Below are 18,628 nucleotides of genomic sequence, written 5' to 3' on the forward strand. Positions count from 1 at the left end.
GGCCCCACTGACCAAGAAATCACAGCTTCTGTACTCAGTGATGACTGCTTGACTTCAGTTGAGGAAAACAATGAAGTTCTGTGGCCAGGCGTGGTGGCAGATGTCTGTAATCCCAGCTACTCGGGAGGCTGAGGCAAGAGAATTGCTTAAACCCCGGGAGGTGGAGGTTGCAGTGAGCCGAGATGGCGACACTGCACTCCAGCCTGGGTGCCAGAGCGAGACTCTTTGTCTCAAAAAAAAAAAAAAGAAAAGAAAAAAAAAGCTAAAATAAAAATTTCGGGGAAAAAAATTTAGGGATAAAACCTTGGTGAAGTTCTGATTGCTGGATTTGGTCACAAAGATCATGCTGTTGGTGACATCCCTGGGGTCCGAGTTAAGGTTCTCAGAGTAGTCAGTGTCTCTCCCTTGGTCCTATGCAAAGGCAAGAAGGAAAGACCAAGATAATACATTTTGGTGGTGAAAACACAGTAGAAATATATTTTTATAAGCCAAAGGCAAAGAGATGTGTCAGCGAGTCACATTAGAAAGGTGTTGAGGCTATCCTGTTACTGAACTGATGGTAATGGAGAGGACTGAGGATGAGAAAAGAAGCCACTCCTGTGACTTGCTGGGATCTAACGCCACATCGCTTCCCAGCACCTACGATTCTGTCTCTGTGTGGGTGGCACCGTGGTGTAGATGGACAAGACTTGACTCTGGCTGTGAGGCACAGCTACTGTAAAGAACACTGCGTTTTGATTTATGGGCATTTTTTTTTTTTAAAAGGACAGCAGCCCCGAGATCATGCCTGCGAGCCTTTGTAGGCACCGTAAGTAGGGCTGCAGGCATCCCTGTGTGCCCCGGCAGGTGTCTGACATTCTGTTTCCCAAGAGTTCCTGCGGCCGGGGCTGAGGTCCCAGCATCTCAGATAAACACGGTTTGCTTTGTCAGCTGCGTCTCAGGTCCACATAGAGCATGGTGTCTGGGCCTTCCTCAGCCGCTTTCTGTCTTTGAGGAAGTCACTGGCCTTGCCTGTGCATTTTCAGTGATGACATACATGCCCTGAAACATGCTCGAGTTAGGCCAGTGACAGAGGCGTAGATTGTTTTTCTTGTTTTGACTCAGACAATTTTTTAGAAACTATATCATTTTATTATTTGGCATTTTGAGCAAGTTTGGGACATATCCAGAGCTTATACCTTGAATCTCTGAAGAAAAAAATGTCACCATGTCTGCATTTGAGCCTTGATACTTGGTAGAAACGTGGTCTGTGGTTAGGATTGTGTGTGGTTGGCTGGGACAAGGGGCTTCTGTCTTCTGCGGTGCCTGTACCTTTAGGAAGTCTTCAAGGACAGTGCTGTTGTCTACCCTGGATGTCATCCAGCACAGATGAGGGGTCAGGAATCCTAGAAATTTTGAGCGAAGGGTGGTTTTCAATTGTGTTTTCCCACCCTGCCATCACCTCCTGTGTCACATGCAAGAGGAGTAAGAAGAGTGGGTCTGTCTGGGTGTCCGGGGTATTTGCTTGGGCTACCATAACAAGGGGCCACAGATAGGGTGGCTTCAACAACAAAAACTTATTTTCTCGGCCGGGCACGGTGGCTCATGCCTGTAATCCTAGCACTTTGGGAGGCCGAGGTGGGGGGAATCACTTGAGGTCAGGAGTTCAAAACCAGCCTGGCCAACATGGTGAAACCCCGTCTCTACTAAAAATACAAAAAATTAGCATGGTGTGGTGGCTGGCACCTGTAATCTCGGCTACTCGGGATGCAGAGGCAGGAGAATCGCTTGAACCTGGGAGGCAAAGGCTGCAGTGAGCTGAGATTGCACCACTGCACTCCAGCCTGGGCGACAGAGCAAGACTATGTCTCAAAAAAAAAAAAAAAAAAAAAACAACCCTCAAAACTTATTTTCTTACAGTTCTGGAGGCTGAAAGACCAAGATCAAGGTGACAGCAGGGTTGATTTCTGGTAAGGCCTCTTTCCTTGGCTTGCAGACAGCCACCTTCTCTCTGTCCTTATGTGGCCTTTCCTCTGCAGGCACATCCTGGTGTCCCTTCTCTCTTCTTATAAGGGCACCGGTCCTGTGGGATCAGAGCCCCATGCTTATGACCTTATTAACTTTGATTACCTCATTAAGGCCTTGTCTCCATATAAACTCCGATTGGGAGTTAGGGCTTCCACTGGTCCATTAGGGAAGGGATGCAATTCAGTCCATAGCATGAGTTGTCCCAGGAGTGAGTGTCGCAAATGCCGTCCCAGTTCAGATGGAGCATCCCATTGCTGCATGTGAAGCACCTGAGATTCTCCTCTAGAGCAGTCACTCGACTCTTGGAAACCCCAGAGGAGCTTGGCAAAGAAACTCATCAGCTCTGCCCCACAAAGCAGCGAATGCTTCACTCACATCCCGCCAAGTGGCTTCCCTGGCTTCGTGTAATAATCTGCGCAGGTGGCTGCCTCTGTACTGTAATTGAGCTGGAGCTAGGTTATTTAATCCTCAGTGCCTGCGGATAATTGTGAAGTCTTCTATCGGGCAACCTTTCCCTCTCAGGTATCTCTGAAATTGCAAAGGGTGTTTTGTCCTGAGGCATTCAGAGGGACTGTATTCTTGTGGTTATTTACTACTGAAGAGAAGATGGTGTGTCCAGACCCACATGATTGTTCTCCTACTGCAAGGCCCTCTGGTACTTCAGAAAATACAAAAGCCTGTTATGAAAAAGTTAATTTTTTTTTTTTTTTGAGACGGAGTGTTGCTCTTATCGCCCAGGCTGGAGTGCAGTGGCACGATCTCGGGTCACTGAAACCTCCGCCTCCCGGATTCAAGCTATTCTCCTGCCTCAGCCTCATGAGTAGCTGGGATTACAGATGCCCGCCACCACACCCAGCTAATTTTTGTACTTTTAGTAGAGGCAGGGTTTCACCATGTTGGCCAGGCTGGTCTCGAACTCCTGACCTTGTGATCCGCCCACCTTGGCTTCCCAAAGTGAAAAAGTTAATTATTTAGCAAAGCAGTAAAGACAGTTTGGAGCAAACTAAAACACCCATAATTCTGCCTCAGGGATGCCTTGCATTTCTGCAGGTAGGTTCCCAGTTCTTGTTTCGGGCACACGGAGCTGTACCTGGGGTTGGAGTTGCAGCTGTGCCTGTTGCTCTCGGGAGGCCATGTGCCCTCAGGGCCGGGAGGGCACACTCAGAAGCTCAGCTGCCTGGGCTCAGGTTCCAGCTGAGTGGCCCCAGCCCCCTCAGTACCGTGTCCTTATCAAGATAGAGTGACAGGATCAACACCCAAATCATGGGCGGCCATGAAGATAACTGTGATGTGCTTAGAACAGCATCAGGATCAGAGTTAAGAGTCAATAAATAGGCCGGGCGCAGTGGCGCACACCTGTAATCCCAGCACTTTGGGAGGCCAAGGTGGGCAGATCACTTGAGGGCAGGAGTTTGAGACTAGCCAGGCCAACATAGTGAGACTCTGTCTCTATAAAAAATAAAAAAAATCACCTGGATATGGTGGTGCGTACCTGTATTCCCAACTAATTGGGAGGCTGAGGCAGGAGGATTCTTTGAGCCCAGGAGGTCAAGGCTGCAGTGAGTTATGATTACACCACTGCACTCCAGCCCGGGTGACAGGGCTAGACCCCGTCTCAAAAAGAAAAAGAAAAAAAAAAGAAATCCCCAGGGCAGTGAGTGTCTTCTGTCCCCTCTGGGCCCTTTCCCCTTGTCTGAAGTCACCCGCATGGCCAGTGGCTTTGCTTTTCTGCCTCCTCTTCTGTCAGCTCTTACCACCAGTTCCTGACAAACCCTCAAAGCAAACTTCTGGAATGCTATGGGCTTGTTAAGAACACAGCAGGTCTGAGGAGAGTGGCATTTGATTTGTTTTGGAGGCCCCATATTCCTTCTCCACTCTTCTTCCCTTTCCTTTTGGACAGAGTCTCGCTCTGTTGGCCAGGCGGGAATGCACTGGTGTAATCTCGGCTCACTGCAACCTCCGCCTCCCAGGTTCAAGTGATTCTACTGCCTCTGCCTTCCGAGTAGCTGGGATTAAAGGCACGCGCCACCACGCCCAGCTAATTTTTGTATTTTTAGTAGAGGTGGGGTTTTGCCATGTTGGCTAGGCTGGTCTCAAACTCCTGACTTCAGGTGATCCTCCTGCCTCGGCCTCCCAAAGTGGTGGGATTATAGGCGTGAGCCACCGTGCCCAGCCCCCACCCTACTTCTCTAATAAAATGTGTCTGTTTATTATTCTAGTTCTGACTAGAATAATAATCTTCTATCAAAATAGAAGCTAGTAAAAGTAACAGTATATTCTGGTAAAACTGACTGTATGCCATGTATGGTGCTGAAGCATTTTTATTTATGTTTTCTCATTGAATCCCCCAGCAGCCTTCTGAGGTGTAGGTTATATTATTCTCTTTTGTATAAGAAAATGAGGCTTAGGAGGGTAAGTACCTGCCCAAGGCCTCATGGCTAGTAGAACAGATAGTTACTGAGCACCTACTGTGTGCCAGACATGGTGTCTAGCTATAGTAAGTGGTGAATCTGTGAGAGACCCAGGTGTTCTTACTCCAAAACCTACACTCTTGCCAATTCTTTTTTTTTTTTTTTTGAGATGGAGTCTCGCTCTGGCTGGAGGGCAGTGGCGTGATCTCGGCTCACTGCAAGCTCTGCCTCCCGGGCTCACGCCATTCTCCTGCCTCAGCCTCCCAAGTAGCTGGGACTACAGGCGCCCGCCACCACGCCTGGCTAATTTTTTGTAATTTTTAGTAGAGACGGGATTTCACTGTGTTAGCCAGGATGGTCTCAATCTCCTTTCCTTGTGATCTGCCCGCCTCGGCGTCTCAAAGTGTTGGGATTACAGGCGTGAGCCACCGCGCCTGGCCACGCTCTTGCCCATTCTACATTACCTAAGGAGACACGTTTCATTGTCACCAGCCAGGGCAAGCAGCAGTGGACTAGTCATATGTAGGCATCCAGGTCTGAGAGCCTTAAGCTTATCATTACTATTTTTGGAGGCAGGGTCTCTGTTGCCCACGCTAGAGTGCAGTGGTGCATTCCTGGCTTACTGCAGCCTTGAACTCCTGGGCTTAAGCGATCCTCCTGCCTCAGCTTCCCAAGTAGCTGGGACTGAAGGTGCATGCCACCCCGCCCGGCTGTGTTTTAATGCTTATTTTGTAGAGATGGGAGTCTTGCTATGTTGCCTAGGCTGGTCTTGAACTCCTGGTCTCAGATAATCCTCCCGCCTCAGCCTCTCAAAGTGCGGGGGTTACGACATGACCTACTATGCCTGGCCAAACACCAAATTTTAAAATGAAGAAAAATTTTCTTTTTACCAGTTTAATTTAACTATTGTCATTTTTAAAAAACTTAATTTGCGGCAACAATGTTTCAATAAAATTTTGGATTAAATAGTCCCATGGGTCCCAATCTGGGGGACCAGGAGGTACAAATAGAAGATGCGGGTGAGAGAGAAACATTGTGAACCAGAGTAGTGGAGGCTGACACAGATGCAGAGCAGTTGGGTCTTTCTGGAATAGCACGTGTCTCCGCCTTTGGCTGCGATATTTCAGCTCCGTTATTGGCAGGCTTTAATAACAAGCAGGGTAACCATCATAAAACTTAAAACTGATAGACAAATGTGGTTCATGAGTGTGGAATGAGAGGCATTCTTGGTGGTAAGTAATGATTACGGGGCCGGGCATGGTGGCTCATGTCTGTAATCTCAGCACTGTGGGAGGCTGAGGTGGGTAGATTACCTGAGGTCAAGAGTTTGAGACCAGCCTGGCCAACATAGTGAAACCCATCTCTACTAAACATACAGAAAACAATTAGCTGGGTATGGTGGTGGGTGCCTGTAATCCCAGCTACTCAGGAGGCTGAGGCAGGAGAATCGCCTGAACCCAGGAGGCGGAGGTTGCAATGAGCCGAGATCGTGCCACTGCACTCCAGCCTGGGCAACAGAGTGAGACTCTATCTCAAAATAAACAGATTAATAAAGTAAATAAAAAGTAACTGGTCATGGTGGCACATGTCTGTGGACTCAGCTTCTTGGGAGAATGAGGCAGGAGGATTGCTTGAGCCCAGGAGTTCGAGGCTGCATTGAGCAGTGATCATGACACTGCACCCCAGCCTGGGCAACAGAGCAAGACCTGCCTCTTAAACATTTAAGGTAACGATTAGTACTCATTAGATGGTAAAGCAGCCGTCATTATGCGAGATGCCTCTCTGAAGTTATCCTGGGCTTTACAGCAACCCAGAAGGTACAGGCATTACTGGTCCATTGTACAGATGAGAAAGTCACTGAGGCAGAGGCCAAATACAGTGCTCAGAGTCACACAGCCAAACTTCTGGGGCTGCAGCTTCCATATCCAGCTGTATCCTCTTTCCCTCTTCTTCCTGGTTGACGTGGCTGGGAAGCAGCAGTGTTTTGTGTTCGATAGGCTAAGCTGGCAACCTGATTCCTGCTGGTGGAGCTGCTGCCGCCTCTGCAATATGCTTTTGAAGGAGGACCTGTTGGGCAGTGGGCCCTCATGGCTAGACCCTGTGCAGGGGGCCATGGTCCTTTGGGGGGTATGAGCACTGCCCTGTCTCGTTCTGGCTTTGCTTGTGTCTCTAGGCTAGGCTGCATGACTGGGAAGGATGGGTGCTCTCCACACAGGTCCTGCCGTGGGTGTCTGAGGCTGCAGGGCACCAGCTCAGTCTCTGCAGCAGGCCTCACAGTGTCACTGTTTGGGCCAGGCAGAAAGCTAGAGAGAGACAGGAGAGGCAGGAACAGATCTGGTCAGCTGATCCAGCACCTGCAGAAGGCTGCAGCAGGACCGGCTCTGCGGGGTCAGAGCAGGGGCGGGTGTTGGGTGGGTGTTTTCATGTTGCTAGGGGGAGGTGCCACGTTGCCAGGTGTCCCTTGTAAGCTCTGCAGGGTGCTTTTAGGATATGGGTGCTGACTTGTGCTGTTTGACAGACATAGACTCTGTTCCCACTTGTTCTTATACTTAGAAAGGATTTTAGCTGTCCCTCCCCAGCCCTCATTTATATGGGAAGGCTTGGCTCAGGGAGCATAAGGACATTGTGGTCATGCTGTGTGAAAATGGCAGAGGAATGGCGTTTCGAGTGTTGACAGGAGTGCTTTTCTTTTTGAAGAAAAAAGATTTCTTTCTTTGTATTTTCTTCTGTTCTTTTACTGTTTGCTGGATCCCTTTTTCCATTCAAACACAATTTATGGCCGGGGCAGTGGCGCACGCCTGTAATCCCAGCACTTTGGGAGGCTGAGGTGGGAAGATGGCTCGAATGCAGGAGTTCAAGACCAGCCTGGGCAACATAGCAAGACCCTTCCTCTACAAATAAAAACATTTAAAAATTGGCCAGGTGCAGTGGCCCATGCCTGTAATCCCAGCACTTTGGGAGGCTGAGGCGGGCGGATTACTCACGAGGTCAGGAGTTCGAGACCAGCCTGGCCAACACAGCGAAACCCCATCTCTACTGACAGTACAAAAATTAGCTGGGCATAGTGGTGGGCACCTGTGGTCCCAGGTACTGGGGGGCTGAGGCAGAGAATTGCTTAAACCTGGGAGGCAGAGGCTACAGTGAGCCAAGATCATACCACTGCATTACAGCCTAGGAGGCAGAGTGAGACTTTGTCTCAAAAAGAAAGAAAGAAAGAGGGGAGAGAGAGAGAGAAAAGAGAAAGAAAGAAAGAAAGAAAGAAAGAAAGAAAGAAAGAAAGAAAGAAAGAAAGAAAGTGTGGTGGTGGCACCTGGCATCTGCCTGTAGTTCCAGCTACTTGGGAGGCTGAGGTGGGAAGATTGTTCGAGCCTAGGAGGTCGAGGCTTTAGTGAATAATGATTATGACCCTGCACTCCAGCCTGGGTGACAGAGCAAGACTGTCTCAAAAAATAAAATAAAAAAATTAAAAAAACCCAATAGAAAAAAACCTGCAACTATTTCTGCCCAGTGTTCATAGTATAATATGATCGCCACACTGCTACTCTTGGTTTATATATTGATGAACAAGAAGCAAAGGTCCTGCCCTCAGAAGCTGTCAGAACTGTGGGGAAGACAAGCAGCAAGCATTAGAAAGGCAAAGCCTATGCCCTGTTGTAAGGCATGTTTCAGGAAAGGGCTCTCTCAGATGTCAGCGGGGCTGAGGTCTCAGGATGGGAGGCTTGGCTTGTTTTGGTGGCGGGTGGTACCGCTGGCATTGCGCTGCCAGAAGTGAGGGGGAGAGTGAGTTGGAGGATGCTGGAGAGGGTGGCTCGTGTAGATTTTATCCCACGTACAATGGGAAGCCAGTGGAGGACTTGAAGCAGGGGCGATAGGATTTACTCACTTCCTCTTGCGAAGAGCAGGCTCTGAAGCCTGCTTGCCACGCAGAGCACACTCAGCAGTGCGTTCCTTCCGTCCTTCACTGCTCCTTCCCTCCGCCCTCCCTTGTACAGGCAGTGCTGAGGGCTCCCCTGTGTCTCGGGGTAGGGAGTCCTGAGTTGACTTAGCGGCCATACTCTCAGGCTGCTGACAGTCCTGTCACTGCCCTAAGCACGGTGCCCTAACACCCGTGAGTCATAGAGCTGTGCTAGGTGCAGCAGGAGAGACGCGTCCCAGCGGGGAGTTCTGGAGCCAGGATGCGGGGTGGGGCGGTGCGCGGGCCGGTATCAGAGTCCCGGCTTCCAGCCTCAGCTCCACCACTTCCTAACTAGATTTCTCTTTCTTTTTTCCTTAAAGACTCTCTGGTCCCCTGTCCTCATTTGTGAAATGAGGACATTCTCACCGGCGTCTCAGGGGTGTTCTGAGGTCCAAACGTACTAGCTTAGGAAGGCATTAGACTTGCGTGTGGAACCGGGCGGGCATCCTTTGTGACTGGAGCCTTCTCAGCTACCTGGAAGCTTTTACGGTGGGGAGCGGCGGGGCTCTAGTTCTTCCGGGTTAGGACTTTGCCCAGGAATGCAGAGGCAGTGGGAGGGAATGGGGGTAAATGTCCCGTGCCGCCTCACGCGGTTATTGATGGTAGGTGGTGGCGTTGCTCCAGGGAGGCCAGTTCCTCTTGAAGTCACATCTGGAGACCCCCTTGGGACCAATTTTCAAGCCCATTTGGTAGCTCCCCAAGGGTTCAAGTGCCAGCTCCAAACCCTAGTCCCGGGGTTTAGGGTTTGAATTCTAGGATGCTGCCTGGTTTCCCATTTCCATCCTGGTTTCTCTCCAGATGGCCTCTGCCAGTCTTCACATATCAAATCCATCCGTAAGTTCATTCCTATTTCTGGGGCAATTCTAGATTTTCCTTCGAAGAGTGCCTGGAAGGCCAGGTATGGAGGCTCACACCTGTAATCCCAGCACTTTGGGAGGCTGAAGCAGGCAGATCAATCACCTGAGGCCAGGAGTTCAAGACCAGCCTGGCCAACATGGTGAAACCCTGTCTCTACTAAAAATACAAAAATTAGCCAGGTGTGGTGGTGCATGCCTGTAATCCCAGCTACTCGAGAGGCTGAGGCAGGATAATCACTTGAACCCAGGAAGTGGAGGTCGCAGTGAGACAAGATCACACCACTGCACTCCAGCGTGGGCGACAGAGTGAGACTTCATCTCAAAAAAAAAAAAAAAAAAAAAAAAAAAGAAAAAGAAAAAAGAGCGCCTGGAAAATAGTAATAATACAAATACCTTCTTATTCATTTTACCTATCATAAACCAGGCTTTACCTTCACTAATGCTTAATCTTCATAGCATCCATGTAAAATAGGAGTGCTAGACTTGTTCTGTAGTTGAAGAAACTGAGAGGCTTTGCTGAAGGTCATGCTGCTATTGGGTGGTGGAGGCAGGGTTCACAGCCGCTCCCCCTCCTTGCCGTTCCTGGAGACCCACAAGCTTGTGTAATGCCCCACCTTCAGAGAAAAGCACCCAGGTCTCAGGATGTCCCCTTTGCTATAGAGTGAATGTTTGTGTGCCCCTAAAATTCCTAGGTTGGAATCCTAACCCCCAGTGTGATGGTGTTAGGAGGTGGGTGTTTGGGAGTTGATTAGGTCATGAGGCTGGAGCCCTCATGAGTGGGATTAGTGCCCTTAAAAAAGGGACCCCAGAGGTTGGGTATCGTGGCTCATGCCTGCAATCCCAGCACTTTGGAAGGCTGAGGCAGGAGGATTGCTTGATCCCAGAACTCGAGACCAGCCTGAGTAGCACAGATAGACCCTGTCTCTACACACACAAAAAAATTAGACTTGGTGGTGCGTGCCTGTTGTCCCAGCTACTTGGAAGTGAGCCCACTTTGAGGTGAGCCCAGGAGTTTGAGGCTGCAGTGAGCCAAGATCATGCTACTGCACTCCAGCCTGGGCAACAGAGCAAGATCTTTCTCAAAAAAAAAAAAAAAAAAAAAAAAGGGACCCCAGAGACCTTGTTTACCGTTTCTGCCATGTAATGATGACACAGCAAGAAGGCGCCATCAGTGAACCAAGACGAGGACCCTCACCAGATCCCAAATCTGTCGGTGCCTTAATCTCGGACTTCCAGCTGCCAGAACTGTGAGAAATCAGCCCCCGTCGTTCACAGTGCACCGGGTCCGTGGTGTTTTGTTTTCGCAGCCCTACTGGGCGGAGGTGCTCCTGCAAGAGGCCCTCTTTCCCTGGCCGTCCGTCTAGAAGAGCGCAGCACAGGCAATCTCATCCCATCCCCCCAAGGGCAGCACTTCCCTGGCTGCTGACTTCAGGTTTCAGAGCCCCCTGTAACCTCACTCCCCTCTTTAGTTTCTTTCCTGTAGCCCCCACTGGGATACAAGCTCCCTGAGTAGACACACTTTGTCTGCTAGTTAATTGCCATTTTCTTCCTCCCCCAAATCCTGCCTGACAAGTAGTTGTTCAAGAGACATTTAAAGAAGGAGGGAAGGAAGGAAGGAAGGAACAAAGGAACCAATGTTTATTTTAGTTCTAACAAGCATGGAGAGTTAAAAGTACATTCTGCAGGAATGAATTGAAACCGAGTTCCCTGAGGGCGGGCTCCAGTCTGTTATAATCACCATTGTGTCTCTATCTGGGGATGCAGTAAAGGCCTGGTAATATGAGTTGCTCAAGGGAGTGGATTTTCACCTTTTTTCCTCTTGTGTCAGGGAGAGGCAGCTGGTTGTAGTGGAATGATGCATTACAAACTGTTTGCTCTCAGTGAATGGGAACACTTGGTTTTGATCCTGGCTCTGAGAGTAGTAGGTCGCTTGACCTCTCTGTGCCTCAGTTTCCCAAGCTATGAAGTGGAGGAGGCTTCCCTCAAGGATTCTTTGTGGTGCTGACCATCTGTTCTGGGAAAGGAGCCAGGATATCCACATTCTCATTTGCGGTGATTAAAGAACCACGCTGCTGAAGTTTCTCATGACTTGCCTGACCTCGTTAGTTTCTTTGATACCAAAGACAGGTGTCTTCCTTTCCCCCTTGCCTACTGTCTCCTTTACACACGTGGTGACATTCAGGTGAATTTGAATGGCTTTTGGCTAGGCGAGCCAGTATCAGTAAACACACTGGCTTGGACATTTGGCCCATAACTTTTTATACCCGAGGCCAGGTGTTGGCCGACGTGGGAAGAGGGCTGGAAAGAGGCAGAATGGTATTTGTGTGAGTGCCCAGACCCCTGTGGACTGTTTTGCTGAGATGCTGTCTTATGGAGTTTGTAGAGGTGAATCAACAACTGTCTTTGTGAAAGGCAAATGTCACCTTGAGGTTTTAATTCTGAGTGGCCAGCAGCCCTTACATTGCCACTGTATATCATCAGAGCCACTAGAATATTAGATATGTAAATCCTTTCTGCACTTTATACATCCTTTAGTTTCGTAGGGCCCTGATGTCAGTGATCACGGCAAGTTGAGAAGCAATGTGTTGGGGTGGAAAGAACATGGGTCAGGCAGACCACAGCACTGCTGTTCAAGAGCTGTGTGGCTACGTGCAGTGGTTCCTGGCTGTAATCCCAACACTTTGGGAGGACAAGGCAGGAGGATTGCTTGAGGCCAGGAGTTCAAAACCAGCCTGGGCAACATAGTGAGACCCCCCTCTCTTTACAAAAGAAGAAGAAAAAAAAGCCAGACATGGTGGCACGTGCCTGTAATCCCAGCTACTCGGAAGGTTGAGGCAGGAGGATCTCTTGAACCCAGGAGTTGTAGGCTACTGTGAGTCTTGATCGCACCACAGCCTGGGTGACAGAGTGAGACCGTGTCTTAAAGAGAAAGATCTGTGTGACCCCGGGCAAATGCTTTAATTTCTCTGAACTCGTTTTCCCAGTCCTTGAAATGGTGGTAATATTATCCCCTTGGTGGATTCCTGGGAGTTATATGAAGTGTCTGTTGTATCTGGGAACCTCATTGGAGGCTCATAGATAGTTTTAGAGATTTCAGATACCTCTTGCAATTGTGTGCAAAATCGTGCTTGTGTGTTTGTGCACATATGTGGATTTTCCTGGGGAGAAGTTCCTTTGGTTTCACGACTCTCCTTCAGAGTGTTCCAGGCTTTAGAAAAAAGTAAGAAACACGAAACACTTCAGGTAGTTAGCAGGTGGTAATTGCACATAGTGTCTGGGGCAACACTGGCAATCGTGGTATCATTATTTTTGTTTTTACTGTTCTGCTTGCTGATGTTAAACCAGCTACACTGGCTGTGTTCTTACGCACATCCCTACATGTATTAGCAGTGGGAACCTGGGCAAGTTATTTAAGCTAACTGTGCCTCAGCGTTCTCGTCTATAAAATGGGGCTATCATAGTACCCCTCTGACACAGTTGTAAGGATTAAATGAACTAACAGATGGAAGATACTCAGAAGATACACGATGTAAATTACCACCTGAGCTATCGAAGGGTGTTATATGCTATGTAAATTATACCTTGATAAGAAAAATTGGAAAAAAAAAGTCCAAGAGAGTATCTGGCATCTTAAAGACTGAATAACTGGTAGGTGTGATCATTATCAACACCCTCAAAGGGTACGTTGCTGACGAATCTTCCTGAAAACAACATCTGGGCCTTATTGTTGAACTGCAAATAGGTTGACCTGATTTTCCATCTTACTGAAACCATCCCTACTGCAGAGGCCCTGAAGTTCCCTTTAGCTGGTATCTACCCCTCAATCCTCCCTCTGGTTAAGAGGACATAAACCAGGCTACTCTTTCTATGAGGCCTGAAAATTGGAAGTGATCAGGCAGGATGGTGGTTCTTAGCTGGGGGTGATTGCAACCCCCAGGGGACATTTAGCCATGTCTGGGACATATATGGTTGTCACACCTGGGATGAGGGTCCTTCCAGCATCTGCTAAGTAGAGCCCAGGGATGCTGCTGAACGTCCTGTGGTGGACAGGACAGGTCCTCCCAACAGGACAGCTCCTCCCAACACAGCATTATCTAGTCCCAAACGGCAGTACTTGAGAAACCCCAAGACAGAAGGAAGCAGCAGGGCCGTTTTCCAGGAACCGTATTTTGTCTTAGGCTTTTTTTTTTTTAAACCTCTCGCCTCCTGCATAGGTCAAGGAATGAAACTTAGGAAAAAATGAGCCTAAAGAAAATGATAGATCCCAGGGAGCATTTGTGTGTGTGTGTGCGCATGCATGTGTGTGTGTACGTTTGGGAGCTTTTTCGTGCCATCACTCCTGCAATGAAGATGATGATTTAGGAAGGCAGTAGATGCATAAGGATACAGACCTGTGGAATGCACCAGACTAAGTGATCCTGACTCCGTAGCTGCGGAAGTACCGTCACTGCTGCGGAAACCAGCTCACTGGTACTACTTTACTAGACCTTAATCAAAATTCATTCAGTTGATATTTGTTGGTGTTTACAACAGCCTTGTCTCCCTTCACCTCCTTTTTAACAACAAAGTTTCTACTCTTGAGTTAATTTCGTTTGAATATATGGTTATTTGGGAGCTGGAGGTTGCAAGAAAGCGGCTCAGGCTTTATTCCTGCCAATTTCAGGAAGAGCCACATTGGAGCCACCAGGGGGCGCCCTAGTCTTTTCTCTGCCGCTTTCCTTCCGCAGCTGCGGGTGGTGGTGATCTGAATTTTTCATGTCCAGCGCGGTACCCCTTTCAGTGGTGAGGTCGCGAGTGGTGGTGGTGTTGAGAGCAGTGGTCTTTTCTAGTTGAAAAACATCAAGCATGCATGCAGCTTTCTGTTCACCATCAGTATAGCACAGTCATGCATTGCCAGTCACTTTGTGGTCCTGTTCTAAAAGGGAATTTGCAGCTAATCAGAAAACATTTCCCCTGTGTCATTGCTTTTCATGAGATATAATTGATTAGCTGTGGGTATTCAGCTTTTGAATCCCGATTGTTGCCTTCTTGCCCCTTTTTTTGGGGCTGGGGAGTGAAGGTGATAGAGTCAGGTGAGCCCAGACCATCCGGCCCATTTGTTTCCTTTTAATTTGTTAGAGCTTTTGATTGTGAGCCAGGGCAGAGAGGGCAAGAAAAACATCCTTACTTGTCAATAGGCTGTGTTGAGGGGGTCCTTTTTTTTTCCTCTTGGCTATTATTGGAAGAGATTCTCAACGCTAGTGAGGCGTTCTGGCTCATCGCCTAGCAACACAATTCCAAACATTCGGCAGCTCCAGAGATGAAGTTGAGGAGTGCTGTAGTAACATCAGAGAGAGATGCGAGGCCCCGCAGCCAGCTGCTTGCTTGGCTAAGGGCTTGATGATAAAATTTTAGGATGAGATGGTGGGGCAGTGGCCGTTAAATCGGCTGCAGTCTGAGCCCCCTGCCCCTTAACTGCCGAGAAGTGAACCTAGGTGGCGTGGCCAACACAGATCCCTCACGCTGGGCATCTTTCTTTAAAGGGGAAACTTCCCACTGAATTTTGTGTATTAGCCCTTCAGTGACTGTCTTAGTGTCTTAGTAATTGGAAGGTTCCAGATGGCATTTAGACATGCCTCACTTCTTTATCATCTGTTTATTCATTCCCCAAACATTTACCAAACATCTCTCATGTGCTGGGCGCAGTTCTAGGTGCTGAGGAGCCAGAGGTGGGGATCCAGCTTGGCCATGCACAAGCTCTGTGTCACACGTTAAAATTTCCCCATCATTAAAATGCAGATTTAAGAGTGCCAGCACCATGGGCTGTTGTGAGGACTAAATGAGTTCCTACACAGAGAGTGCTTTGACATTGCGCTCAGCACTCAGGAGATGTTAGCTCTTCTCACATGGGCCCTGCCCACAGAGCATTCTAGTGGAGTTTTATGGTAATCAAGAAATGATGAATGATTGGATGGGGCAAAACGGGAGGCAATGGGGTCATGTGGGAGTGATGTACTCTTTGTTATCTGTGGCACTGAACAACCGCCACTCGATCCACCCATGGGAACGAGTTCCCCGTGAAGTGGGAAATTCCTAATGGAAGTTTTAGGTTATGCAGTACAGCTCCCAACTCCTTACCTGGAAAAAGACCAGTGCTGGATGCTGGTCACTCATATAGACCCTGGATTCCTTGCTCCCAGGAGGGGAAGGAGGAACCGATGACAGCAGGATGAATGTAGCAAGGATAGGGTGGCTGAGGTCCAGAGGGTCACAGGAGGGAAAGGTTTTAAGGGCTGGGTGCAGGGGAGGTCAGGAGGTCTTGCACAGATGGGGATGCTGGGCCAGAAGGGAACCTCCCTGCAGTGTGCAAAGGGGTCTGACAGTGATCTTCCAGGCTGCACCTCTGGTTCTGTCACTAAGCACTGCAGGATGTCCGGATGGGCTTGAGGAGCTGTTGTCGCCATTATGAAGCCCTTGAGGAAGCATTGGTGATGGTGCTGCCGAGTACTGAGTCTGTCCTTGTCACCCATTAACTCACGCATATCTGCGATCCTGTGAGAGCTTGCGGTGATCCCCATTTCACAGAGGAGACGGGAGTGCTTAGCGGTAGATAAACCTGGCCAGCATCACACAGCCAGTGGCCGGTGGAGCTGGGTTGCACAGCTAGGCTCTTACTCCGGGAAGAATATGTTTTAGCTTCACCTGGAGACCCTGCACCAAGCCAGAGGGCATTTTGAAGGGGCTGTATTTCAGGCCGACTTCCCGCATCTGGCTGGTTGTTCCCTGCCTCACCAGGCTCTCACTTGTCTGTGGTTAATGATCCAGGCTGCAGTGAGTACACAAGGTCTCAGTATCATTTCTGTGCTCTTGGTTTGGGCCACACATGATTTTTTTTTTTTTGGTCCTTTTTAGCATTTGATCATTTTATTTGAGGTCTGCTGCATTCCTCCTGACCTCCCTAACAGCTCAGACTCTTAATTTGTTTACAGACTTTCAGGAAGGGCTGTCCCTGAACTCTAAGCTAGGATCAACTTTTGGTCTGGAGGTTTCTAGCCGGCTATCTCTGCTGGGCCAGGCAGCAGCTTATGTAACCGTTTGATGCAATTCAGAGCCAATCCAAAATGGGCCTCTCGCTCAGGGGATGAGACGCGGTCAGACTTGTTTGAAATGTCAGCTTTGTTTGAGCTGGGACAGCTCAGTTTGTAAAGTTGGAAGGCGGGGGTGGTGGGGAGGCAGCTGGGTGTGAGTTTATTGGGAAGGAGTAGCCTGACTGGGCTGCTTCATTAAAGTTGGGGGAGCTGCACCGCCCTGGAGGAGAGCACCCCAGGCTCCTGCAATCCCACATGAAGGGCTCACGTCCTGGCTTTGCCATTTACTTTGTCCGTTTCCTTATTTCCAAAAGGAGGTGAATAGCACTTGCCATGTGCAGTGCCCGCACACGCTGGGCCCAGAGGACGTGCTCAGTACGTGGCCGGGGCGCTTACGTTTTGGTTGCAGCCCAGCAGTTCTAACCCTTCCCCTGCCCCCTCCTTCAACTCCTTTTCCTCCTCCTCTTCTCCCTCCTGCCCTAGACCTTAAATATTAATGTTAAAAATTTGTATTTAAATTTTTGTTTTGCATAAGTATATATTTACATGGAACAAAACTCAAAAGGTACGTATGGGATACCGTAAAGGATTTCTCTTCCACTCCCACGTCAGCCACCTTGCTCCCCGTCCAGGACTCTAACCATTGGAGTTCACCTTCTGGAAGAACGTCGCTGCCCAGTTGAATAGGGGGTTGGGCATACTGGAGCTCCCACTTGCAGTGGCCACCGCGTGCCCTTTGATGGGACGTTACATTGCATTTCAGCAGCACCCAGCTGCTTCCAGGTGTCTGTACACACCGTCGGTTTCATGTGCGCAGACGATTCAGTTTCATGCGCGCCCGATTCAGTTTCATGCTCTTCCGTCTGCCGGGACACCCTCCCCTCTCCTCCTCTTTTGCCTGGGTCGTGCTTATTCATCCTGTAAGACACAGCTTAGGCGTCGCCTCCTCCAGACAGACAGACACGTGAAGATCAAGAGGCTAGCTTTGTCATCAGTAAAGCTGGTTGGAAAACAGAGCTTTGAACCTGTGGGAAGGTGGGCTTACAAAACCTCGTCCCTGAGTCTAACAGTCAGAGGTAGAGACCCCCTCAGGGCAGCTCCTGAGCACACCTTGTGGGGAGGTGAACAGGTGGGTGGGCCCTGAGAGAACCCACAGGAGCTGAGCTGAGGAAGAGCGCCTCCTGTCTGGCCCTAGTGGGCCAGGTCACTCCCTGCATTGTGGGAGCAGAGAGTACGGGACAGAAAGAGTGAGGGTGGGAACTGGGGAGTGGGGACCTACTTCATGTGAAAATGGGAGGTCAGAGAACTGGCGGTTCCCCTCCAGCACAGAGCACTTCATGAGGAAAGAGACACTTAGGTTTCAGGCTGTTGTTAGATACATGGCTGTGGCTGGTGACTTTGCTGAGGTTCTGTTTTCTCTTCTGCAGGATGGGACCAATTACTTGTCTTTCACATGTTTGCTGTGAACATTGGCTAAAATAAAGTAGGTAGAGAGTGGTGTCTGAGTCTGCGAGGTGGTCAGCTCAGCACTAAACCCAGGGCCTTTGGTTCCGTTTTCTTGTACTGCCCTTCTCCCTGATTCTTCTCGAACCTCCCATCTCCTCTTCCACTGAAGGAAGGAAGAGGCACCGTGATTTTTGAATGGGGTTGTGTAGCTCGTAGGGGAGTTGGGTGTGTGTGAGGAAGGGCCAGTGAGTTGGTGCTGCATTGTTCCTGGGTAGTTAGGTGACAGCTGGCAGCTCAGTATTTAGTGACCTAAACAGGGAGGCTCCAGGGACAGGAGCAGATGCAGCCTGTCTGAGGGCGGCTCTGCCCTTGGCTCTTGGGTCCCCCACAGCATTCTGGCCCGGACTCCCGGTGAGGGTGGAGTCCTGTCAGCCTCCAGAAGGAAGCCCAGTTCTGACCATGCCCTCTACCCTTTTGTATTCAGACTCCCACCAGCATCTGGGAGGACTTGCACCAGCCTGCTGTGCCCTTTTGATTCGGGGAGTGTGGATCCCTGGGCTGAGGGACGGAGCAGAATGCCTATTGTGCCTATGTTCCTGGGGTGCTGGCCCACCTCCCTCTGTGGTGCAGTGCCCTCATGACTGCCTGGCTCTGAGATGGAAGGACCCTAAATGCAAATCCATCTCTGGAGTGGCACTCTCCTGCGAGCGCTAGGCATGATGAACCCGGGATGATGGTACTTGATCAGTGTGCAGGCACTGTGCTCAGTACCGGACATGGATTTCCCCTGTCTAGTCCTTGCAGCGACCCCATGCAGCGGCTACTGTTATCGCCTCTCTCTCATTGAGCAGAATCAAGGCTCAGCGATGGAGGAACTTGTCCAGC

At 49.6% G+C, this 18,628-nt stretch overlaps 2 protein-coding genes across 17 annotated transcripts in view; one reads left to right on the plus strand and one right to left on the minus strand.

Moving 5' to 3' along the window:
- SNX29 (sorting nexin 29) overlaps window positions 1-18,628 on the plus strand; it is a 592,115-nt gene that overhangs the window by 105,338 nt on the left and 468,149 nt on the right. The gene's annotated exons all lie outside the window — the stretch shown is intronic.
- On the minus strand, window positions 6,217-8,561 carry LOC738348 (putative uncharacterized protein FLJ32790). The gene is made up of 2 exons (XM_001145302.6): window positions 8,302-8,561; window positions 6,217-6,721 (listed from the first exon to the last, which is right to left on the minus strand). The coding sequence occupies exons 1-2, from the start codon at window positions 8,469-8,471 to the stop codon at window positions 6,307-6,309; spliced, it is 585 nt and encodes a 194-aa protein (XP_001145302.4). The 5' UTR covers window positions 8,472-8,561; the 3' UTR covers window positions 6,217-6,306.

This window comes from Pan troglodytes, chromosome 18, assembly GCF_028858775.2.
Source record: "Pan troglodytes isolate AG18354 chromosome 18, NHGRI_mPanTro3-v2.0_pri, whole genome shotgun sequence".
Lineage (NCBI taxonomy): Eukaryota > Metazoa > Chordata > Mammalia > Primates > Hominidae > Pan > Pan troglodytes.

Bases quoted from the DNA above. Each gene is read 5' to 3' on its own strand.
- LOC738348 (XM_001145302.6), bottom strand. From the start codon at position 8,471: ATGGCCGCTAAGTCAACTCAGGACTCCCTACCCCGAGACACAGGGGAG. The intron at 6,722-8,301 runs GTGAGTAAATCC...GTCTCTCTCTAG, and splicing joins CCTGCTCTTCGCAAGAGGAA to CTTTCTGCCTGGCCCAAACA.